Raw genomic sequence first — 26,517 nt, 5'->3', positions numbered from 1 at the left:
TTTTCCCAACCTTTCACCTTCAGTCAGTGTATATCTTTTCCTGTCAGCAGCATATTGTTGGGTCTCTTTTTTTTAATCCAGTCTGCTAGCCTATGTCTTTTGTTTGATGAATTTAAGCCATTAGCATTCAGTGTTATTATTGAGACATGGTTTGTATTTCTAGACATATTTCTGTTTAACTTGACTTGATTTTTCTACTTTGATTAGTTTTTTCTTTAGGGTACTACTTCCCTCAGCTGATTTTCATTGTTGTTTTTCATTTCCTCTTCATGGAATATTTTGTGAAGGATGTTTTTTTTTAGTGCCAATTTTCTAGCTATAAGTTCTTTAAACTTTTGTTTATTGTGGAAGGTTTTTATTTCATCTTCAAATCTGAAGGTTAATTTTGCTGGATACAAGATTCTTGGTTGGCACCCATTATCTTTCAGAGCTTGATATGTTGTTTCAGGATTTTTTATCTTTCAGGGTCTGTGTTGAAAAATCTGTTATCCTAATTGGTTTTCCCCTATAGGTAATATGATTCCTTTGTCTTGGAGCTTTTAAAATTCTCTCCTTATTCTGCATGTTGGGCATTTTTATTTTAATGTGCCTTGGTGTGGGTCTGTTGTGATTTTGTTCCTTTGGTGTCCTGTAAGCTCCTTGAATTTGGATTTCCAATTCTTCTTGCTTGGAAAGATTTCTGGTATCTTTTCATTGAATAGATTGTTCATTCCTTTGGTTTGGACTCTGTGCCTTCCTCTATCCTGATAGCATGAAAAGAACAAATTTAAGAGTTCTCATATTTGTTGAGTGTTCTGCTTGTGGTTTCTTACCATTATCACTGTGTGGTCCATGTTCTTTTCAAGGTTATTTATTTTATCTTCATTGTCTGATGTTGTGTCTTCCAAGTGGTCTACTCTCTTGGTAATGCTTTAATTTGAGCTTTTAATTTGGTTTATTGTTTCTTTAATTTCCAGGATCTCTGTTTGGTTTGATTCTAGAACCTCTATCTCCCTGTTGAGGTGATCTTTTGCTTCTTGGAGTTGTTTATGTAGCTCCTTGTCAAAGTGACCTTTCACTGCTTGTATCTGCTCTCTTACATCTTCCCTGAGGTCACAGAACATTTTAATCATGTATATCCTGAAGTCTTTCCTCTGTCATTTTTTCTGCTCTGGCTGCCAATGATTTTAATGATATGTTGTCTTGATTTGTTTGGGGTACTCTCTTTTCATGTTGCACGTGTGTCTTCCTTTCCTACCAGTTGGGCAGCTGTTCAGTGTGACCAGGGCACACCCACCTGGTGTGAGCCTGGTTGTGAGAGGTCCCACAGTGGGGAACTGCTAAGTGAGAGGGGATGGGAATAAACTTTGGAGCCCTTCAGAGAGACCAGGAGCTGGGAATTCTCCAGGCAAAAGAGGGAGACAATACTGGGTGCTCAAGTCAGACGAGTGGTCCCAAAAAGAGACCCATGAGGTGCAATCTCTCTGCAGGGACTGGCAGGTAGCACTACTCGCTTCCAGACACCCTACACCAGGAACAGACTTCCCACCCTGGTTACCTACACCATCCAGAAGACACCAGCTTAAAACAGACAACCTCATCTATTGGATGAGAAGACAAACAGAAAAGAAATGGATCTCTAAAGCTAGCAACAACCCTGGTTTCTTCTTTTTGTTTTCTGTTCTGCCCCTCTATCCTCCCACCTCACATCCCCAACATGTGTGAAACCAGGAACTTTGCATGAAATAGGAGGACTGAGTCATCTGTATAATATAGAGGTATTGTATAGCTCTTTTGTTTTTTCTTCTTTCATTTTTCTTCCCCCCTCAAATTTGACCATTTAACATCCTGTATTTTAACTACTATTATAATTAGATAATAATTGAATCCAACATTTTTGTACATTGAGACTGAACTGTAAATGTCTTAATAACAATGATTTTTTCATAGATGCTATATTGTTGATATTGGGATCAGTTAATATTGTCCTTCCCCACCAAGGGGGGATCTTGGAACCCTACAAGAGCACTACAAACCTATAGAGTAACAACACCGCAGACCCACGAGCGGAAGTGTATTTTCAATAGTGTTTTGTACATTAAAGTTTTAGGGTTTTTGTTGGGAATTGGAAGTTTGCAGGGATCCAGGCAATGGCCTTATTCTCACATCCTCACCTATAGTGAGTTTTCTCCATGTGTCATTTGGCCTAGGTTTGGTGCTACTTCTTTGCAGGTAAGGGTTTTTTAATGCTGTCGGAAATATGTGAGAGATTACTCCAGAGATCTAGCAGTCAGTAGTGGTCTTCACATCAGCACCAGGTGGGAATCATTCTGAAAGTGTCACCCCATTTTTCTTGACACATGTTCTGTGATTCCTGAGGAATAGCATGGATGGTTGTGGGGAACATACACATGCTGGGCTCAAGGACTTCAGTTTTTCTCACACAGACATGTATATATTTCTGGACTGGCTCAAAAATATTGATGTAACTTTACTAGTTTATTTAGTTTTCAGGGAAAAATCAAAGATATGTAGCCTGTTTTCATAAATCCATTATCTTCAAAATGCGAGATTGTCTTGTGATATCATTCCTCTGATGGGCTAAGAAAAAATATTTTTCATTTATTTACACTTCTTTTTATCATTTTTAAGGTTCATGTGTAGGTGAATTTTTTTTAAATTCTCTACCCCTACAAAATTAACTCAGAAACTGACCACTATACTTTGGAAGTTATTTTAGGTCCTCATTAGTGCCATTCTTCCTAAACTAGTTTCTATAAATATTTTCCATGTTTGTATCCTATTTTCTCTCCATTTTGAAACATGATTCGTTTCTTTATTAATGTAATTTACTACATCTCACAGGAAGCCACATTCACCCTTTAAATTTATTTCACTAATTAAATAAACAGTTACTTTCTCAGAACCCCTGCTTTCAGGTGGCTTTGAATCACTGTGACCAAAGAACCTGAGAAGAACAACTTGGAGGAAGGAATATTTTACTTTGGCTCATCATGGTGTTTGCCCAAGTTTTGAAAATAAAATATAAATTAACTCATTCATGTTGATTTCATGTAAGAGAGAGTGAGAGACCGAGATTTGAGAGTGAGAGAGACACAGACACAGAGACCGAGATTTGAGAGAGAGACAGACACAGACTTCAGAGACAGATAGACACAGAGACAGTCAGACACACAGTGACAGAGACAGATACAGTGATTTCAGAGAGCGAGGGAGATTTCAGAGAGTGAGAGAGTTATATTTCAGAGACAGATATAGAGAGACTTCAGAGAGATGTGAGCAAGATTTCAGATAGATATTTCAGATATTAGTCATTTGTCAGAGTAGTAAACGGCAAAATCTTCTCTTTCAGTATGTTGTCTCTTTATGCTGTTATTTTCCCCTTTGCTGTGCATAGCCATAACCACTATTGGTCCTTGATATTATTTGCTGTGCTCTGAGTATTTTTTAGAGTGTCACTGCCTCTCACCAAGGCCCTCTCAGGCAATGGCAGCTGGGTTCCCCTGCGTGGAGTGAGGTGGCTGTAAAATAAAGTACACAGGAAGTAATGGTAGAAAGTGGGGATGGGATGGCTCTTAGGGGTCGAGCTTCCACACTGGAAGGGGAGCATGAGAGCCCAGGTTTGGTTTATTTACATGGGGGAACAGCAAAGGTTTTGCCATAGAATGTTCTTTGGCCACTTAAGGTAGGAGGTGGGCTGTCCAGGCCCAATGGGTGATGCTCAACTCCAGGGCCACCAGAGCAGCCTCCCTGGCCCAGCAAAGACTGAGGTCCCTGCTCTGCATAATCCATTAAGTGGGAGGAGCCACGAAACTGCTTGCAAACCCAAACCAGAATCCCCTGGGCTCAGGGCCAAGTGAAGAGGCTACAGAAGCTCAGGGTGGCTCCCCACACCTGCCTACTCCAGTGCTTCCCTTAGGTTTTATTTCATCAATTTTAAAGTTCTGGGGTGTATTCTCTGGTCTTCAGTCCAGTTGACATTGACCTGTGAATATTCCATTTTCCCAGCATAAGTTGTTAAAGAGGATTTCTTCTCTCCATACTTTGGAACCTTTGTCAATAATCAACTGAAGGAAATTCTGTAGGTCGCTGTAGCTGGTATCGTCTCCCTGGTCTCTGTGTCTCTTCCCAGAAGGACTCTGCTTCTGTCCCTATGGTGCGGTCATAGAATTTGAAGTCAGGAATAGTGAGGGCTCTGGGTTGACGGTCTACAGAATTTACAGTGTTGCAGAACTGCTCCCTTTTCTGGGGTTTTATTATTCCATATGATTTTTAGGATTTTCTAGTTCTGAGAATAATATCATGGGTCATTTGAAGGAGATTGTATTGAATCTATAGGTGGGTTCAGTTAATCTGATGGCTTTAATTAATCTGTCAGTGATGTTAATTTTCTTAGCATTTTGTAAAATTTGCTTGTAGTGGTATTTCTTATCTTTGCTAAGACTTGTAATGAAGCATTTTAAGTTATTTGAAATAGAATGAATTTTCTGATGTATTTCTCAATAGATTTATTATTTTGGCCAAAGGTTTTGATTATTTATTTATTCTGCAACTTTTCCGAACTTGTTCATCAGCTCTAAAAGTCTTCTGGTGAAAACTGTACAATTTTCTAAAGTTTAGATCATATAAATTGCAAACAGATGATTTGTCTTTTTAAAATATTTAGTTGTAGATGAACACACAGTCGCGTTATTTTTATGTGGTGCTGAGGGTTGAACCCAGTGCCTCACTCATGCGAGGCAAGCCCTTTACCACTGAGCTACAGCCCCAACCCCTTTCTTTCCTATTTGTAACATTTTATATCTGCCTCTTGCCAAACACTCCAACTAACAATTAAGTACTTTAGTGTACAGGAGTGGTGATGGTGCACATTCTTTGACTGCCCATTATTTTTAGAAGAAATGCACACAGCTCTTTCCTATTCAGTAGGATGTTGGCTTAAGTTTGTTATATATAGTGCTTATGATTGGAGGCAAGTTGCTTCTACTCCTAGTTTCTTTACGATTCTTATCAAGAAGTGATGTTGAATTTCGACAAAAGCTTTCTCCAGCACCTATTAAGATGATCACATGGGTTTTATATTTTGTTCTATTTGTATGTGTATTATAATTATTGACTTGTGTTTGTTGCATGCCTGAAAAGCAAACAACTGGATCATGTTTAATGATTTTTAAGGTGCTTTGAATTTGATTTGATTTGGTATTTTATTGAGCAGGCTTTCATCTAAGTTCATTAATTATATTTGTAGTTTTCTTTCCTATTATGTGGTTTTGATCTTGGAATTATTTTTATGGTGCTATGGATTGAACCCAGAAATATAATAACTCTGAACTACAATTCCACTTTAATTTTATTTTGAGGTAAGGTCTTGCTAAGTTACTGAGGCTGGCCTTAAACTTGTGATCCTCCTGCCTTGGCCTCACCAAATTGTGGTGAGTAGAGGTGTACAAAATAGCTGGGCTCTTCTCTAGTTTTGACAACATTGTGATGCTGGCTTCATAGAATAAATTGAGAAGCATTATGTTAATTCCTTCTTAATGATTCAGTATTTAGTATAAAATTCCTGTTGTATAGAACTGTTTTATTTTAAAAAATTTTTTTGAGGACCTTTATTATTTCTTTTCTTCATGACAATAGTGGAATGCATTACATAATTATCCATTCACACCACAATTTTTCATAATTCTGTATGTAAAGTATGTTCATAGCAAATTATGCCATTATACATGAGCTCTTGATTTTTTTGCATTACAATTCTTAATACACATTTATAACACAATTTATCATATCTGTTTGCATATAAGGTATGCTGACATCAAATTCACATCTTCATACATGTATTTTGTATGATGATGAACATCACCTTCCACCATCCTTGCTATTCCCCTTCTCCCTCCCTTTCCCTCCCATCACTATTCCCTACCTAGAGATAATCTTCCTCCCCACCCAACTTTGAGTCACCCCCTTATATCAGAGAAGACATTTGGCATTTTTTTTTTGGGGGGGGGAGGTTGGCTAACTTCACTTACCATTGTCTTCAATGCCATCCATTTACCTGCAAACGCCATGATTTTGTTCTTTTTAGTGCTGAGTAATATTTCATTATCTATAAATGCCACTTTTTTATGCATTCATCCCCTGAAGGACATGTAGGTGGGTTCTACTGTTTAGCTATTGTGAATTGTGCTGTTATAAACATTGATGTGGCTGTGGTCCTGTTGTATGCTCTTTTTAGGTCCTTTAGGTATAGTCCAAGAAGAGGAATAGCTGGGTCAAATGGTGGTTCCATTCCCAATTTTCCAAAAAATATCCATACTGCTTTCCAAATTGGCCACACTAGTTTGCAGTCCCACCAGTAATGTATGAGTGTACCTTTTCCTCGCCAACACTTACTGTTTGTCTTCATAATAGCTGCCATTCTGACTGGAGTGAGATGGTACCTTAGAGTAGTGTTGATTTGCATTTCTCTGATTGCTAGAGATGCTGAGCATTTTTTCATATATTGATTGATTGTATATCCTCTTAGAAATGTCTGTTCAGGTCCTTGGCCCATTTATTGATTGGATTATTTGGTTTTTTGGTACTTATCTTGTTGAGCTCTTTATATATACTAGAGATTAGAGCTCTATCTGATGTGTGAGGTTAAAAAAAAAAAAAACTGTTCCCAGGATGTAGGTTCCCTGTTCACCTCAGATTATTTCTTTTGCTGAGAAAAAAACTTTAGTATGAATCTATCCCATTTGTTGATTCTTGGTTTTTAATTCTTGTGCTATAGGTGAAAGACCTTTATTATTTTTTAAATTCATTTTTTAATGTGGTGCTGAGGATTAAACCGAAGGCCTCATATATGCTAGGCAAGTGCTCTACCACTGAGCTATAACCCCAGTCCTGCTTTTTATTTTTATTTTGGGTTTGTCAATCTACCTGCTTCAATTTTGGTAGATTATATACACTTATGCATTTAATCGTTTCTTCTAGACTTTCCAATGTACTTCAATATTCCAGTAGTCCCTGATAATCCTCTGAACTACATTGGTTTCTTTGGTAAGAGCTCCTCTTTTCCCTCTGATTTTAAGAATTCAACCTTCTTTTTGATTTGCTGGTCTAAGGGCTTTTTCATTTTATTCATTTCAAAGAACAAACTGTTTCTTCCGTCATTTGTATTATTCTTTCATTCTCCATTTTCTTAATTTTATTTCTGATCTTTATTCTTCCCTTGTGCCGATTTGGGGAATAGTTTGCCTTTGTGTTTTTAATAAGACTGACTTTTTTGTAGTATTTTGCAGTTTTCTTGCTGTTGATTTCTTCTTTCAGGCTACAATGGCCTGATAACATACAAAGCATGAAGTCTCCATGTTCATATTTGTTAGGAAGTCATTTGTGACCTTAGATATGATTTTGGAGACAGTTTCATCAACAGGTGACAATAAAGTGTAATTAGCTATTGTTAAAGTATCTCACAGATATTTGTTATGTCCATTTTTTGTATACTGTGCTTTAACTACAGGTCAGTTTTCTTCTTCTAAAATGAGGGCTGATTTTGTAACAGAAAGGTAAATGTGGGCACGTATAATCAGTTTCACATGATTTCAGGAACTTGGATTAACAAATGGTGGCAAATCTGTTGGCACTGGATTTGGTAATACAATGATCAAACCGAAAGATGATAACTGGGTTTGATGACTCACACCTGTGATTCCAGGGAGGCAGGAGGATTGTGAGTTCAAAGCCAGCCTCAGCAGTCAAGTGGTGTCCTAAACAACTTGACAAGATCCTGTGCCCAAGTAAAATATGTTTTAAAAAGCTGGGGTTGTGCCTAAGTGGAGAAGTGCTGGGTTCGATTCCTGGTACAAAAAATTACAATGATTGTGTAAGTTGGATTTTTTCATAAGCACATACGTGTGATATTAAGGGCAATCTGAAAATAGCACATCAGGTTTCTCTATGTGCCACTTATGTGACAGGGTTTGGTTTGCTCCTATAGATGGGCAACCTTACTCTTGTCTCACACAGCTTACCGTCCTTGGGTTGTTTCTTTGTTTTGTCTTCCCTGCCCGATCTTGTATCTAGGTGTGGTAGGTACAAATGCAGGGCTGATGTCCAAGTGGGGATGAGGGAGATTCACTTTGGGCTAATGCAAGAGCAAGGAGACTGGAAAGCCCCTGGGACTGAATGCCTTCTGAGATTGAGGACACTAATCAGCAGGGAAATGATGTTTGGGTTTGACACACAGGCAAATCTACAAAAAGTAGGTGTAAAACAGGATAAGGTTGTGGTCGACCACTTGGTGTTCTTAGCTTGTGTCAAGATAGGAGAAAAGATCATTTTAATAATAATAAATGGTATAAAACAATGGATATGAGGAGTGACAAACAATGGACATGAAGGAGGGAAATAAGAAAGTCTTTTAAAAAGAAATAACCAATATTAGTGAGGTACATTTGTGCTAGGGATGTGGTTCAGTGGTACAGAAGTTGCCTTGCTTGTGCAAGTACCTGGTTTTAATCTTCTTCAATTTTTTAATAGGGATTAGAAGAAATACGTTTTTTAAACTTTATTTATTCTAATTTGATATATCATGCAGAATGCGATTCAGCTAATATTATACTAATAGAGCACATTTTATGTCTCTGGTTGTACACAAAGTAGTCATATCATTTGTTTTAATAAATGTACTAAAGATAATGATATCCATCTCATTCCACAGTCTTTCCTACTTCCTTATCTCCTCTGTTCCCTTCCCACCCTCTGCCCTATCTAAAGTTCATCTATTTCTCCCATGCTCCCTTCCATCCCCACTAGGAATTAGCCTTTTTATATCAGAGAAAAGTTTCAGTATTTGTCTTATTGGGATTGGCTAACTTCACTTAGTATTATCTTCTCTAACTCCATCCATTTACCTGCAAGTGTCATGATTTTATTCTTTTATTGCTGTGAAATATTCCATTGTGTATATGTAACACATTTTCTTTATAGATGCATCCACTGAAGGGCATCTAGGTTGGCTTTGCAGTTTATTGTGAATTGTACTGCTATAAACATTGATGTGGCTGTGTCTCTGTAGTATGCTATTTTTAGGTCTTTTGGGTATAATCCTAGAAGAGGGGCAGCTGGGTCAAAGGGTTGTTCCATTCCTAACTTTCCAAGGAATCTTACTGCTTTCCATATTGGCTGCACCAATCTGCAGTCCCACCAGCAATGTATGAGTGTACCTTTTCCCCCACATCCTCACCAACAGTATTGTTGTTTGTCTTCATAATAGCTGCCATTCTGACTGGAGTGAGATGATATCTTAGTTGTAAGTTCTGTGTCTAATTCATTTCTTTGCATACAGATGCCAAGGTGTTCATAATTCATTAAAAAAATCATCATCTCCAGTGAAGTCCTGACTTCTCTTGTGTGTTTGAGTTTATTTCTAGGTTTTCATTCCACTAATCTCACCTTGCCACATCTCACCTTTTGAGTTACTATAAGTTCATAGTAAATCTCAGCATCAGATATTTGAGTCCTGTAACCCTATTCTACAGAATTGTTGATCACTCTGTATGCCTGCCTTCTCCATATAGCCTTTAGAAGCAATTTTTTAATATCTGTGCAACAGGTTGTTAGGATTTTATCATGGTTGTGTTTAATTCATTTATTAGAGTTATAGATAACTAATATATTAATATTGAATGCTCCTTTCTATGTTTGGTAGTTGTAGGGTCCCCCAATTTACAGGAAGTTGATCAGCAGTATAAATGACATTCTGGGACTTATAAGTGGCATCAGAATTAGGTGAAAGACTGCAAGTTTGAGACATGAACTAGTGACATTTGTGCCAACCAGTGCAAACAATATGTTCTTTTTTAAAAATATTTTTTTAGTTGATGTACTTTTATTCTTTATTTATATGTGGTGCTGAGGATCAGACGTGCTGCCTCACACATGCTAGGCAAGTGCTCTGCCACTGAGCCACAACTCCAATTTGATTTTCTGCAAATTCACACATTTTCTTCTAGAAACATAAATTTTAAAGGACATTGTAGGTGAGGACCTTAAACTGACTGCAGCTATGTGTCTTTTAACTGGTGAGAATTGTGACTCTGGAAGACTAAGTATTTCCTTTCTTTGCAAAAGAAATCTGAGGTATGTGGACCTTACTTTTAGCTGCCCAGAATTGCCTCACTCACTGCTTAGGAATGAGTCACAGAAGGCCACAGTGTTACAGTGAGGGTGCTCCACAGTTTGGAAAATATATTTATTCTAACATGTCAGGATTTTTGTTTATTTTACTTTTTTTTTTTTGCATTTTGTGAACAGTGACTGTAATCATCTACTAACCTGATTTGTCTCATTCCTTTCATGAAATCTTGATACCATACAATTCCAATTGGCTCAAGTATTTAAATACTTTGCTATTGAAGATTTTTAATTGGTTATTTGTGTAGATGGGGTGATTATGCTCTGATGTCAAGGTAATTCTTCCAATAAAGTAACTAGGATCCATCCACACATGGAGTTCCCACATGGAAAACCTGTGTGGACACTTCTGGTGTCTTACTGATCTCATCTTCCTTTTGCACACAGAAATGATGACAGTCCTGGGCCTGTTTTATGAGTAATAATTTTATTATGTATTTCCTTAGTTGTATGAATTTTAAGTAACTTATTGTTATAATTATAATGGAAAAGTAATGATATTAAAAGGTCTTTTTTCTTTTATTAACCATTACTTTGCCTCAGTTTTTTGAACACATACATGCTGCTGTCTGGGCCTCTATTGAACCAAATTTATTCACTCGTTGAATTGCTTGTAGAACTTGAAATATTTCAAGGTTGTCTATTCATGAAGTGGAAGAATCACTTTACATGTCTCCAAATGTTAATATTTTATGAATATTTTACACATTGGGAATGTGTCATGGATCATACTTGATACTAATTATATTCAGGAGCTCAATCTATCTCATGGATACAAAGCAGAGAGAATAACTACCAGACTGTTTTCAGATGCTTTTTTACCACTCTTTTTGTCTCCCTTGGGCACAGTCACCTTATGAGAATATCTCTGACAAGTCTGATTTGCATCTGGAATGTCCCCCAAATTTCATTCACTGATGGCAGAAGAGTTAGGAGTTGGGCTTTTAATCATTTCTTGGATTATGGTATATATCCTTCACTTCATTCTGATATGAAATACATACAATGTTTTTGGACTTATGTATTTTCCTCTGAATTAGATAATGGAAAGTATCTTATTACATAATTAAGGTCACTCTCCTACATGACAGTCAGTTCTACTAACTCTTAATTCAAACTAAAAACTGAATAACAGTTTAGTCCATGTGCTATTGATCTACCAATTTGTATTTCAGGAGCCTTTGACATTTGGGGATGTGGCTATTGATTTCTCTGAGGAGGAATGGGAATGCCTGGATCCTGCTCAGCAGAATTTATATAGAGAAGTGATTTTGGAGACCTACAGTAACCTGGTCTTTGTGGGTGAGCAGAAGTTGTTTTTCACTAAAACTTCCTCATCAGAGTTCTTTCTGAATATGTGTAATGGATTTTCTGTGAAATTATCTGCCATGGAATGAAAGTCAAGATGGAAAAAGACTGCTCTTTTGAGAGTTGGTGTAAGTTGTATTTGAATAAGAGGATGTGTAAAATAATACATCAATGGATATTTACAGTTTGGTTGGTTGGATTTTTTTCTTTATTTTTTCATTGTGTACAGTAGGATCCATGTTATAGACTGGGATTCCTCATATCAGTTAATTGCTTCACAAATTAAGTTATGCATGATTCTTGTTTGTATTGCCAATAATGTTATATGTGCTTCTGCTTGTATAAATATTAAGCCTCTTTTGTCTGACTTTTGTATTTTATCTTGATTGGCTTTTCATTCTGCCCATGTACATGCAAATTGAAGTTTCCTATATGTAAATGTAATGGGGATTAATGGCAGTGATACTCTAATGCTGAACTACACCCCAAGCTCCTTTTCACTCATTGTTGGAGAGAGGTTCTCACTAAGTTATTGAGGATGTCTTGAATTTGCAATTCTCCTGCCTCAGACTTCCTAGTAGCTGAGATTACATGCATACCCATCATTTGGATGAGTTTGTTCTTATTTATAGCATAAAGACCACATTATTTTAAATGTAGCTTTGAGAAATGTTGCAGTTCTCTTTATCTTAACTTTCATTGTAACCAAAACCACACAATAAAACTTACTGTCTCCAAAATTTTAAATATTCGGTAACATTAATTCAAATTGTTATGCAATGTATCTCTAAAAAGTTTACATCTCAAAAAAAATCAATTCCTAGGAAGCAAGGGCTCATTTCTGTCTCCCCATCACAAAACCATTCTCTTTTGTTCAGAAAGCTTCTTTTTTAGTTTAGAGATGTTATATTCATATAATTCTGCAGTATTCTTTCTGTGACATATTTCAGTTAACCAAGTGTACATACATTTTGTAAGATATATAGTTAGAATAAATTCTTTCACTTCAAAGTTCTATAGTTTAATATGGTAAATTGGCTCATCTGTTCTTTTCAAGGGATAACTGGTTTGCATCCCCCATGATGGCTCTGTTGAATAACATTGTGCAACACTGGTGTTCAATGTTTTTAATTTGCTATTGATGTCAGGGCTTATTACCACACTCACTCAGAAGTCTGTCTACCTGACTCCATGTCTGCATTTACAATTGAATGCTGTAACTCTTAGAAGAATATTTTCCTGCTAAAAAAAATACTAATTTTATTTGCATTTTGGGGGATATTCATACAATTTAATTTCTCTCTCTGTGAAAGAAAATTTAACAACGGGAGTTTGAATATTACCTGGAGCCTCTAGATAACTTTAAGTAGTATAAACATCTTTTAATTTTATCTTTCAATTCTTTGAACACTCTTGGGCATGCTGTTGTTAATCAACTGACACATATTTAGGGATTTTTGAAAATCCCTACCACTTTTGACTTCAAATTTTTATTCCATGTTGGTTACAAAATAACTATCACTTAAATTTTATGTATTAAAACAAAGGTTAATTAATATTTGTCTATCCAGCATAATATCCCATTTGTGATTAAGAACAGGGATTCTATTAGTTTACAATAGTTTCAAAATATTTTCAAAGTCTTATGCTTCGCAATTACCATTTTGCTTCACTGCATTTCCCTTTTCAATAAGTGGGGATTGATGTCTCCTAGGATGACAGTGATTCTTGGTTTTCATTCAACTCTCTCAATGTTTTCTTTGTGTGTGTGTGGGAAGTAGGATGTTCATTGTGAATGTATTTACTCTTAATTCAGAGCCTAGGGAAAGGTTTCTTTTCTCTATTTTGCCTCTTAGAAGATGTTTTAAATTTTAAAAAACCTTTATGTCCTGTAACTGTCTTAAACTATGTTTTGTGTACTATAATTTAGACAGCCTAGGTTTTCTTCAGTCACTTTTGTGTCATTCTTATATCCCTTTGCTTTCAGCATGTGTGTGTCCTTAGACTTAGAGTATCCTGTGGAATACACCTACAGTTGTAATTTTTAGAATTAATTCAGATAGCCAAGGTTTGTTTTGATCAGAATTTTGTAATCTTCCATTTGCCAACAAAAAAAACCCTAAAAATGAAGAATCTCCTACTCATACTTTCTTTGAGTACCAACTTGACTTCACTTTATTTAAAAACTGAATATATTTATGTGTCCTTTCAAAATTATATTATTGTTACAGGTATATATGCCTATCAACAGTTTTCTTTTTATGCTTTTGTCTTTCAAATTCTATTGCAAAATTACATGTTTTGAGACCCATCATTACAATACAATAGAATTGTTTGTGCCAAGAAATGTTTAGAATTTCATATGACTTATGATGCTGTACACACTTACATTTTAGTATGAAGGATTACCTTTTGTACTTTGTGGAGAACAGATCTAGTGTTGATGAGTAGTGTGTGCATTTTTATGTATTTAAAGTCTTCATTTTCCTTCTCTTTTGAAAGATAGTAGCTGTGAATATTATGTCTTGGTTGAAAATTTTATTCTTTCATCCCTAGAAAATAGCCCTGAATTCCTTTGTGTGTTGTGAAGTTTCGACTAAGGATTTCACAATTATATAGTTACACATTTCTAGGTGACCCATCTTTTTCTCTTGGATGCTCTCAATAGTCTGAGTTTTAAAACTTGGATTAAAACCTGCAACTTGGAGATAATTGCGCTACTTGGATGTTTTATTTTTCTTGTTTTCTGCAATGTGTTTACTAGTACCAGAAAGAGAACTTAAGGGTGATTTAGCACTTTGCATTTTTTACTTTGAATGGCCTTGAAATTTGGATCCTCTGGCTCAACCTCCTATGTTGCTGTGTACAACCACCCCTGACTCTTTCAGACATTTTCTAAAGAAAGACTTTAAACACACATTTTCTGCTTATTACTATTAACAATTCTTGACTAAACTTTATTTTTGTGTGTGTTGGTTTAGTTCAGTAAACTTCTTTTAAATGATAATTTACTATTCCCTTTGAGTAATTCATAACTTTTCTTTAAAAAAAAAAAAAGGGCTAAATCAACTTTTTCTGTTGGTAAGCAGGAATCCCTTTTTGAACAGCCCCCAAATATTTGCATGTTTCATATTTTTCTTTTTTTAATGAAACAGAAGAAAGTTGGTAGATTTTTAAAATAGATTGTGAAGGAGGAAAGACTGTGAAACACAATTTATCTTCCACTACTATATTACTCTACATAGGAATGTACTCATCTTGGATACTGTGAACATTAAGATGGTTTGCAAAGTTCTCAAAGTAATTTCCTGTGTACATTTTTATTTGATTTATATATTTCTGCAGTAACGATGGACTTGGATTTAATAATCCACTCCCCTGCTAATGTTCCTTTATTGCCGTAATTTCCTATGTTTGCAAAATATGCTCAGCCCCGTACAGTAAGTAAACAAGATGGTTATTTCTATTTATTTCAGCCATGACTTCTCATCATCCTCAAGAAATTTTACCACAGCAGGGAATAAAAGAGAGAGAGGGACGATATGGAAAGAGTGACCTTGACTATTTACAACTAAGAAAACAATGGGAAAATATAGGTGAGAGTAAAGTTTAAAAAATCGTATTATAATGGACAAAACTAATTACTAGTTCCTATTTATGATAAAAATTTTATGGTCAAAAGACACCAGGAACAATTAATATCTGAAAAAAAAAATTCAATTTATTCCACTTACTTTTGAGGAGCTTTATATGTCTTTAAGAATATACCACAGCCATTTTAAAGACTATATTTCCTCTGAAAGTAAATGTGGAAAATTTGAAAAGAAATATGGTCCATGCATCAGTTTTTAACTTGGCCAATTATTAATGTAGCACTAAATTAAAGTTCCAGTCAAACATTAGCACAGAGAAGATATTTAAGACAAATTTCTTAAAGTGATACTTTGGAGAGTTTCTTTACAAAATGTCCATTTTTCTGCAACAAAACAGTTATTTCTCCTTGTGCCCAAGTAGACAATATTAAGAATTGTAGAAAGGTTCCTACTTCCCCACTATTGCTCAATGACAATTCTGATACAGATTTCTGGAAAGTGCACTATATAGATAATGCTATAAAGTAACACCATTAGCCATGTCTCCACCCTGAGTAATTACCAGGATATTTACATTGCTGATAAAAATTACAAATATAGAGAAACTCCTAGTCATTTTCTAAAGGAAATTTACCAAAATGAAAAATGTGGGAAAGTCTTGCTTCAGTGCTCAGAAGCTATTACTCATCCAAATATTCATAGTCAAGACAAAATGTGCAAGTGTAAGGTATGTGAAAGGGCTCTTAATGACAGTGCAGAGCTTGCTCAATACAAGAGAATTTATAGAGAAGGAGAGCCCTATAAGTTTAGAAGATGTTGAGCAAGCCGATGCTTTCATATATTCTTTAAACACAGCAGATACTTTGACAGTGATAAACCCTACAAATTTAAAAGAAAGCAGAAAAACCTTTAGTGAAAGGTTACAACTGGTTAAATTTCAGGGGATTTATACTGAAGACATGTAAATGTAAAAAGTATAGCAAAGCCTTAAAAGATTGTTCAACTCTTACTCAACACCAAAAAATTTATTCTGCAGCGAAGACCTACCAATGTGAAGAATGCAACATACTGAAGAACTTCATTCAACATCACAGTGTTCATACAGGAGATATGCCATGTAAAGAATGTGAAAAAACTTCAAATAAAAGCTCCAATCTTATTTGTTACCAGTGGACATACACTGGAGAGATGCCCCACATATGTAAACAATTTTGCAAAGCTTTCAGTCAAAAACCAAGCCTTAAAAATCACCAGATAATTCATATTGGAGAGAAGCCCTACAAATGTAAAGTGTGTGGCAAAAGTTTTAATGCAAACTCACATCTTGGTCGCCACAACAGGATTCATACTGGAGAGAAGCCCTACAAGTGTAAGGAGTGTGGCAAAAGTTTCAGTCAAAAATCATCACTTGCTCATCACCAGCGAATCCACACTGGAGAGAAGCCCTACAAGTGTAAAGAGTGTGGCAAAGCTTTTAATAGCATCTTATATCTCTATTGCCACAACAGGATTCATACTGGAGAGAAGCCCTACAAATGTAAAATGTGTGGCAAGAGTTTTAATCGCATATCATCACGTACTCGGCACCAGCGAATTCACACTGGAGAGAAGCCCTACAGCTGTAAAGTATGTGGCAAAGCTTTTAATAGCATCTCACACCATAATTATCACAAAAGGATTCATACTGGAGAGAAGCCTTACAAATGTAGAGAATGTGGCAGAGCTTTTAATAGCATCTCACACCATAATTATCACAAGAGGATTCATACTGGAGAAAAGCCCTACAAATGTGAAGAGTGTGGCAAAAGTTTTAAAACAAACTCACATCTTAATAACCACAAGAGGATTCATACTGGAGAGAAGCCCTACAAATGTAAAGTGTGTGACAAGAGTTTTAATCACATATCATCACTTACTCAGCATCAGCGAATCCACACTGGAGAGAAGCCCTACAAATGTGAAGAGTGTGGCAAAGCTTTTAATAGTGCCTCACAGCATAATTATCACAAAAGGATTCATACTGGAGAAAAGCCTTACAAATGTAGAGAATGTGGCAAAGCTTTTAATAAATTTTCAAAACTTAGTTGCCACAAGAGGATTCATACTGGAGAGAAGCCCTACAAATGTGAAGAGTGTGGCAAAACTTTTAGTCAAAAAACATCACTTACTCAGCACCAGCGAATCCACACTGGAGAGAAGCCCTACAAATGTGAAGAGTGTGGCAAAACTTTTAGTCAAAAAACACCACTTACTCAGCACCAGCGAATCCACACTGGAGAGAAGCCCTACAAATGTAGAGAATGTGGCAAAGCTTTTAATAAATTTTCACAACTTAGTTGCCACAAGAGGATTCATACTGGAGAGAAGCCCTACAAATGTGAAGAGTGTGGCAAAACTTTTAGTCAAAAAACATCACTTACTCGGCACCAGCGAATCCACACTGGAGAGAAGCCCTACAAATGTGAAGAGTGTGGCAAAGCTTTTAATACCATCTCACATCTTAGTTGCCACAAGAGGATTCATACTGGAGAGAAGCCCTTCAAATGTAAAGTGTGTGACAAGCGTTTTAATCAATCATCATCACTTAATCAGCACCAGAGAATCCACACTGGAGAGAAGCCCTACAAATGTGAAGAGTGTGGCAAAGCTTTTAATACCATCTCACGTCTTAGTTGCCACAAGAGGATTCATACTGGTGAGAAGCCGTACAAATGTGAAGAATGTGGCAGGGATTTTTATCAAAAATCATCACTTACTCAACACCAGAAAACCCATCCTAGAGAGAAGTCCTATAAATGTGAAGAATGGCAAAGCTTTTAAAATTGAAGATCACATCTTAGTAACATTATAGAATTTATACTGGAGAAAAGTTTTACAAGGAAAACATTGCATCAGTGTCTTTAAGGATGAATCAACCCTTATTTCACAGTAGTTCAACACTATTTCACACCAGAGAGATGATAGCACAGAAATTATACAAGTGTAAAATAGGTGTCAGAGTCTCCAACAGTTGTTCACACCCTACTCAACACCTCAGAATTCATACAAGTAAGAGGACATGTGGAAAAATTTTTGCAACACTGGAGGATTTATACCATATAGAAACCCAAAGAATGTGTACATGACTGTATTCAAATTTCAGACATTTTTCAGGTTCTTACCTCATACCTGTAGAAAATGTGGAATACCATTTGTCCAAAGTATGTACCTTAGATAACAGCAAAATATTTACAAAAACACCTTGACAAGTATAAAAATTTGTAGTAAATTTCTTATCTATAGCCCATCCCTTGAAGTATTTGGGACCTAGGAGGGAAAAAATCATTTAAATGTAGAAAATGGGTAATTGCTTTTGACATTTGCTGAAAATTTTCTTAACCTCTTTAGCTGATAGTGTAGAAATAAGGAAATACAAATACAGAATAGTGCATCCCTAAAAGGATATAATTTTACTATAAATCAACAATTACTAAAGAGTCTCATTTTTCACAGCTGGAGAAAACATAATTCTCAATGTTGATTATTACAGAAGTCTCTTAATGTTTATATGAAATTTTAAATTTTTAGTTTTTATTTTTGTACTTAAACTTAGGGACACTTAATCAGTAAACTGCATCCACAAATTTTTTTTCATTTTTATTTAGAGATAGGGTTTGCTAAGTTGTTTAGGGCCTCACCAAGGTATGGAGCCTGGCTTTTAACTTTCAAAGCTTCTCACATCCCTAGGGTCACAGGCATGGACCACCATGCCCGTTTTACAGAGCATTTTTACTTATATTTGCCTTACGGATGCAATTTGTTACTAAATAAAGTGATTTTCTTAATGTTAACCTTGTCATGCATTTAATGACATTATTAGGTCACATACCCCCCAATATTCACTTTGCTAATGGATCAAATATAGCAAAACATTCTATTGGGTAAATAATGCTATATCGTCTCCATGGATTATTTCATATGTTTAATCAACTTTTATTTGGGGAATATTTATGTAAATTATATACTCTGTTGTTTCTAATTATGCAAAAATTAAGGTACAGGAAGGACCTAGGAATACTAAAACAATGCCCAGATATCCCTAGTTTGAATTACAACTTTAACATTTCACCTTGTAGAGTTGCAGTACTCCCTAAGGGATCTACAAATCTGAAGAGTTATACAAGCTCCCAATCAGGGAGATGAGAAAGACCCAAGAGAGTAGAAGCCAATGTGCATATTCAGGTAGAAAAAGGAGGGTTACAGAAGGGGGAAATAGTCTCATTGTTTCCTGGGGAAAACCCTGGTCCAAAGGCCCATCCTGATTTTTGGACTGAAGAAACCTTGCAGTTGTTCATGAATTCTACGAGAGTCATCACTGAGGAGACTGTACTGACCTCAAATGTTGGAAATACATCACAATATAGGACCACCTCTTTAGTCTTGGATACCCAGTAGAAAAGTGTAACCAGATACATGTAAAATGATGACTGTAAAAATAAAAAGACATACTATAGGAGCATTTATGCCCCCACATTTTTCATTTCATTTTATATTTTGATTTTTGTAGACCGTTTTCGTTCTACTTACTTACAATGTAATGTTTGTTATGCTTATTGGATTATACGATAGATAGCATGTGTCATGGTCTCTCAGACCCCTCTACAACCCAGAAATTATAAGATACTATAAATTAACCCTGTCCCTCTTCAGATCTTACAGCTCCAGGAGCCCATGACACCACAGAGAGAGAAACACAATTTTGATTGAAATAAACAAGTCCTGTTCAAAAAGTAAAAACACAATATTCTCTGCATGTCTTTGGGTCAAGAAAACACCATCCAAAAACATTTCATTTAACTTTATGTGGAAAAATTAAATATTGAAATGATAAATTCTAGGAGAATAATATTCACACCATTCTTTATTCCAAGAGGTAACTCTCTAGGTTTCATGCTTATCTCCACGCCATGTTATTTTACACAGAACTGGCTTCATTTTACATGTGAGAGTTAACTATTATTAGGCCCAGAGGGAAGATTCAGTACTAGAGGTCTAAGGGAAATACTAAAGATCTTCCCTTTGCATGTGCCTGTATGAGTCTGCATATCCTTTATGAAACAGCTAAAGATTGCTGATTTCTCAATACATCTGGCTCTGTGGCTCAATCATTGGAACCCCAATTTATTTGGTCATCTCAAGGCTATCACTCCCTCCTTGGGATCTTACCTGTTCTTGACAGTGTTCTTCAGGAGATCACTAGGACATGCAAGCTGTTTCTAACTTGTATTTATTCAGCCCCACTTTAAATACAAGTTAGAACAAGAATTCAGACTCTCACCTGTGGAGAGGATGCTCTGCCCAGGACTTCCCAGTCAGGACCCTGAAAAGCTGTTTGGGACTTTCCAGTACATAGGTTCAGTGTTGAGGTTTTCCTAGTCTGACAATACAGTTGCCTGTGTCTGTTACTTTTGCTTTCTCTTGCTTTTATAGTATTACTCAAAGAAACACTGTCTGGTATGAAGAGAGTGTTGTCCTTATCTATTGGACCTGACCTGCCAAGTTGAGCAGCTGCCGACATACTTAATGTCACAAACACATGTATGTGTTATCTAATCAGTAACTAGTGTATCTTTCAACTGCATGATTTTTTATTGCATGCGGGAGGAAATTGAGAATGCTTTCTTGAGTGCACACAGAACTATTAATAGTATTCATAACACTGCTATGTAATGTTTTCTTTCTAGTAAACTTGTAAGTATTGTTCTTGTGCTGCTTTGTAAAACAAATAGAAAAGAGTTGCAAACCAAAAATTTTGTGATAATAGATAGTTGCACAGACTGACTTGGGCAACTCTATTTACCAATGTTTGTTATTTTGTATGGGCTCAAGGTACTTTTATTTAACCTTAATGACATTAGCATTTATTGAAGAGTTTTTAACTCACAAAACTTCTCTGTATACAAATTTTCCGTCATCATTTTTAAAATTTCTTATTCTTTTTAGGTATACATGACAGTAGAGCAAATTTTGACATATTACACATACATGGAGTAAAACTTATTTTAGTTAGCATTCCATTCTTGAGGTGTACATGGTGTGAACCTTCACTGGTGGTGTGTTTGTATGTAAACATAGAAAAGTTGTGTCCGATTCATTCTACTGTCATTTCTATTCCTATTTCCCTTTTCTTCCCTTCATTCCAACTTTGTCTAATCTAGTGAATTTCTATTCTCTCCCCCACCGTTGTTGAGTAGTTTAACATCCATATATATGTATATATTATATTATATGTAATGTCTGTTTCATTCTACTATCCTTCCTATCCCCATATCCCCTCCCCTCCCTGCACTCCTCTCTACTTATTCTATAGTAACTATTCTTCCCCACCCCTCATTGTGAGTTAGCATCCACTTATCAGAGATAACATTTGGCGTGTGTGTTGGCTTATTTCACTTAGCATGATATTCTCCAACTCCATCCATTTACCACCAAATGCCATAGTTTCATTCATCTTTAAGGTTAAATAATATTCCCTTGGTGGGGGGAATATATATAATCACATTTTGTTATCCATCTGTTGAAGGAAACCTAGATTGGTTCTAGGGTTTAGCTGTTGTGAATTGTGCTGCTATAAACCTTGGTGTGGCTGTGTCCCTGTTGTATGCTGTTTTTAAGTCCTTTGGGTATAGTCCGAGGACAGGGCTAGCTGGGACAAATGGTGGTTCCATTCTGGTTTTGCAAGGAGTCTCCATACTGCTTTCCATGGTGGTTGCACAAATTTGCAGTCAGTCCCATGAGTAATGTGTGAGTGTTCCTTTTCCCCCACATCCTCACCAACATTTATTGTTGCCTGTATTAATCTTTGCCATTCTGACTAAAGTGAGATAAAAAATTAAAGTAATTTTGATTTACATTTTCCTAATTGCTAGATGTGTTGAACATTTTTTCATGTACTTGTTAATGGATTATATTTCTTCCTGAGAAGTGTCTGTTCAGTTACTTAGCCCATTTGTTAATTCAAACAACAAAAAACCAATTAAGTTTTGAGTTCTTTATATACCCTAGAGATTAATGCTTTATCTGAGGTATATGTGGTATAGATTTTATACAAGTCTGTAGGTTCTCTCTTCACATTATTGTTTCTTTTGCTGAGAAGCAGCTTTTTAGGTTGAATGTATCCCATTTATTGATTCTTGATTTTTAATTCTTGTGCTGTAGGGGTCTTGTTATGGATGTCAGATTATGGCTTAATATTTACCTCAGATTTTTAAATGGCATCCCAATTTCATGAATGTTTCACTTTTATTGTTTCTCTTACTATCTTGCCTTATAGATCTACATGTTCTAAAGGGTCATGAAATGATCTAGCTTCACATGCATGATTTTCTGATGACTGTTATTTTTCAATATGTAGCTTCAGATTGTTTGAAATATATATCTACTATTTCAGACTCTTTAATTAAAGCACATACATGCCTTGTGTAGGAAATATTCCATCAGTAGATCAACATCAAATCTATTATATATATAAAAATATATAAAAGTCTGATTTCAAATGCATGCACATCCACTCCAGAGCTTGGCCCAGAACACTTACTCTATATTAGTTCTACATTTTAGAACCTCCGTGAAAGCTGTTATAAATCCAAAGCCTGAAACACTCCCCATTCTTTTTTATTTTATGGGGGACAATGAAGTTTGAACTCAGGGACACTCAACCACTGAGCCACATCCCTCGCCATATTTTATGTAGAGATAGGATCTCACTGAGCTGCTTAGTAAATCTCTTTCACTGAGGCTGGCTCTGAACTCATGATCCTCCTTCCTCAGCCTTCCAAGCTGCTGAGATTACAGGCATGTGCCACCATGCCTAGCTCCTAAGAGAGCCTTCCTTAACTGATTGGAACCCACTTGTTCAGTGTATTGTGGCCTAATCCTCACAATTAGAGATGAAATTATTTTCCTCTTTATTAAAAATCAGGGCAACTTACACAAAGAGATTGGATTCAACAGCGCCTAGTTAGGGGTCCACATTACAATAAAGGTGTGGTCTGCAATTCTCCTCCTCTCCAAAGAGCTCTTCTTGGCTCCACAAAGTTAGGAGTATTCGCCAACCCTCTGCCATGCTCATTCCAGAAGACTCCCAGGAGGCGAGTGTATATGAGGGACAGTATTTCAGGTGTCACCTTGATGATCATTGGGCCATGCCATGGATTAAGGCAGAGCCCATGTCAGAGGCTCAAAACTTTCATGTGGCTGGTCCAGGATAGGGGCTGCCTGAGGGGATACTTTTCCTCCGCCCTTGATGTGTCTTGCCTAACTGTGTGTATACTGAAATACTTGTTCAACGACTTGCACTCTTCCTATTTTATGTTTCCCTCTCATGTGGTTTTGGAGTTCTCATGCTTCGGCAATTATTGTGACTTTTGTCTTCAGTTTTACAACCTCCTTCAGCCCATCCATGTGGAATTTCTGTCTGTGGATATTAGTTTTCATTTTATATATTTCCATTTAGTCCAAATTTCCAGTTACCTCTAGAAAGAACAAATGTTTGATTCATTATCATGCCTTTACTAACCCTTCACATGTTGATAATGGTGGTGATTAAGAACTATCTTCTGATTTCTACAACTGGAACATCTTCCATCGCAATATCAGTCAGGAAAACAGACCCTTCTGTAGGAACATTTTGGTTTCCCCGTAATGAGAGCTTGGGGTCTGTAGAGAAGTGCATGGGCTCTCTCGTACCCTGAGGAGGTCCACAGAACAGAGTAGGAGAGTGTGGCTGTGCAGTCTCTAATCAAGAACTCCAGACACCAAGCAGGAAGCAGGTCTGATTTTATTGTGCAGTTACCATGTATATGTACTCAGGCAGTGCCTAAGCAAAATATAGGCAACCACCAATGCAATGTCTGCTAACAGTCCTTGCAGTGAACAATCAAGGAGTGGGACTGCAACACATGGCCTCTTGCCCAGAGCTGTGCCGATGGGGTAAGCAGTTTGCCACTCACACGCCTAGCATGGGGAGTGGCCTGCCATGCAGACACCCTTAACCTATGCCCTGTATGCAGTACTCCATGCACTTGTCCCCACAGAGAAGCACCTCTGAGGCTTCTTTCTTGACTTTAAAGAACAATTTCTCTTCTAGTGGCCTTTCTCAGGAGATATTTAAAATAATAGTAATATAAATACCTTAGATGTAAGTGTGAACCCTGAGCTGTATTTTCAAACCCTGACAATTTACAAAAGCAACCCATGGATCTCACCTCTACTTCTCACAAAGAGCTGCCATTCATTCAGTCATGTCTTGCCTAGGGTTTGCTCATCATGTTACTGGAGGGTGTGTGTTGAAGCAGAGGTGCTGGGTGATGGTGTTGCCCTCTCTGAGGCGGCAGTCATTTCTTCCTAGTGCTCTTCATAGATTCCCAGCACACAAAGAGCCACAGGTCAGAGGTTTCTGCCAAGGCTGACATCAGTCCCAATCCTACTTGCTTGAAGCAAGTCCAGTCTCAATTCTCCATCTCCCTTTTGTCTGTTTTTATGTTACCGAATACCAAGGGGACATGGGGAGGGTTGGCAGTAGTGGTGAAGCTGAGCTCTGTGATGAGGACAACCACAAGCTGTAAGTGTGCACTTGAGTTGATAAGGGTTGAGGAAATAGGATCTGTCACCCCTATGAGCAGGATGGTGCTCACACTGCATACGGGAGAAGAGATGTTTCTTCCTCTCACTTTCACCCTAGAATGTGCCCACCCAGAGGATCCAAATAACCCTAACATGCAGCAGGGTGTCCTTCTCCTGTAATTCTCTCTACATCTGTCCTGACCACCAGCTCGTGTCCACTGCCTGAGCAGTCCTCACTAGATGGTTGCAACACAGATGATGGTGCATGTATCATACAGCCACCCCTGACTTTAGTGACAGCATCATATCTAACATGACTCCCTTCCTGGATCCAGATACTAGAGGGAGTCTTTACTATCAGCTCTAACAAACAAAACTTCTGATTTTTTTTTTGAAAATTTCTTTTTCATGTGTGATCTGTTTTTTCTCATCTGCTCACTTGGCCTTTTCTTCCTCTTACCATATGTGAATTCTTCAAATGTAATCAATGTCGGAAATCTGTTTGATTCCCTGTGATTTATACATCCTTCCACACAGAATGCCCAATCAAGCTGGGAGGCAGCTTGATTTCTCCAGTGCATAAAGGACATGAGTGCCCAGTACGATAGGGCATTCCTGGACCAAGCTGCAAGCATCACTCCGTAGACCCTTGTTTGAGGGGTGTTTCTCAGATTACCTCCCTGATGTCAGAGAGCTTGTGTTATGTCTCATGATCTCCTGGACTATGTTGTGCCAGGCATAATGTGCACAGCTGGGAAGGTACATAGCTCAGCATTTCAGTCATCTATGAATCATTCCCATTCTCCAGGATGCTTCTTAACAACAATGGAACCTCAGCAGGCACATTACTATAGATATCTCTTCACAACACTACCATGATATATTTACACAATTTTAATCATACTTGATGCACATCATTTAGTGATGATTGTGGTTCAAAACTGGAGCTAGTAGAATCACTAGACTGGGCTTTCTTCTGGCACTACCTGTATGAAGATTAGTTCTCATTATTTACATGATATATGTACACAATTTTAATCATATATACTTGATGGTCATTATTTAGTGATATGATTGTAGTTCAAAACTGGAGATTGGTCATCCTGCAGACTGCTTTCTCCTGGAACTACCTGTATGAAGATTAGTTCTCCTTATGATTGCATGAAATTGTGTCCCTTTCTTTGAAGCATACTATCAGGAAAGGGTCTAAATTTTTCCTGATACAGTTATTGAAATTTACCATCAGAAAACAATTTTCCAACAGTTTCAAGGCAATGAACAATCCATCCATGAGTTCTTGACTATTACTGCAAATTCATGGCACCTGCACACTCCTGTAGGTATGACTGCAGATTCCTCAGTCACACCTTAAATTCATCCAATGGCCTTGAGGTGCACGTGATTAAAACATGTCATTTAATGAGTGTTAGAAAACTTGGATTGTGTAAGATTCAAATGTTTAAAACAAATTAAAGCAGATTCTGTGTGTCACAGAAAAGTGATACAATGCAGTTTTTCATTTTAAATACAGTTTTTCATTTTGTTGGTGTTGAGACAAGGCAATTTTAAAACACTGTTTCTTTCCTTTGTATACCACAGATTGAACCCAGGGCACTTAGTCATTAAACTATCTCACCAGCCACTTTTTATATTGGAGGAAAATCTTGCTAAGTTACTGAGCTTTGGCATTCCAATCCTCTGACTCCTGAGCCAATGGGATTGCAGGCATTCAGCCTCACCTAAAACAATTTTAAGTTATTTTTACATGCTAATATAGATCTATTTAAGCTTATACTATAAAAAATATTTTACATAAGTCAATATTATACAA

General features: G+C 36.8%; 1 protein-coding gene across 2 annotated transcripts in view; it reads left to right on the top strand.

Annotated features, from left to right (window-relative positions):
* LOC139703009 (zinc finger protein 420-like) overlaps positions 1 to 19,578 on the top strand; it is a 79,899-nt gene extending 60,321 nt beyond the window's left edge. For both annotated transcript variants that reach the window (XM_071605856.1, XM_071605855.1), the window contains exons 2-4: positions 11,358 to 11,484; positions 14,967 to 15,086; positions 16,120 to 19,578. In XM_071605856.1, coding sequence (XP_071461957.1) covers positions 11,358 to 11,484; positions 14,967 to 15,086; positions 16,120 to 17,903 — 2,031 coding nt within the window. In that variant the 3' untranslated portion in view covers positions 17,904 to 19,578. The remainder of the gene's footprint in view (positions 1 to 11,357; positions 11,485 to 14,966; positions 15,087 to 16,119) is intronic.
* Positions 19,579 to 26,517: the final 6,939 nt, after the last annotated feature.

Source organism: Marmota flaviventris, chromosome 20 (genome assembly GCF_047511675.1).
Source record: "Marmota flaviventris isolate mMarFla1 chromosome 20, mMarFla1.hap1, whole genome shotgun sequence".
Lineage (NCBI taxonomy): Eukaryota > Metazoa > Chordata > Mammalia > Rodentia > Sciuridae > Marmota > Marmota flaviventris.
This window is presented reverse-complemented; position numbering and strand designations above follow the sequence as displayed.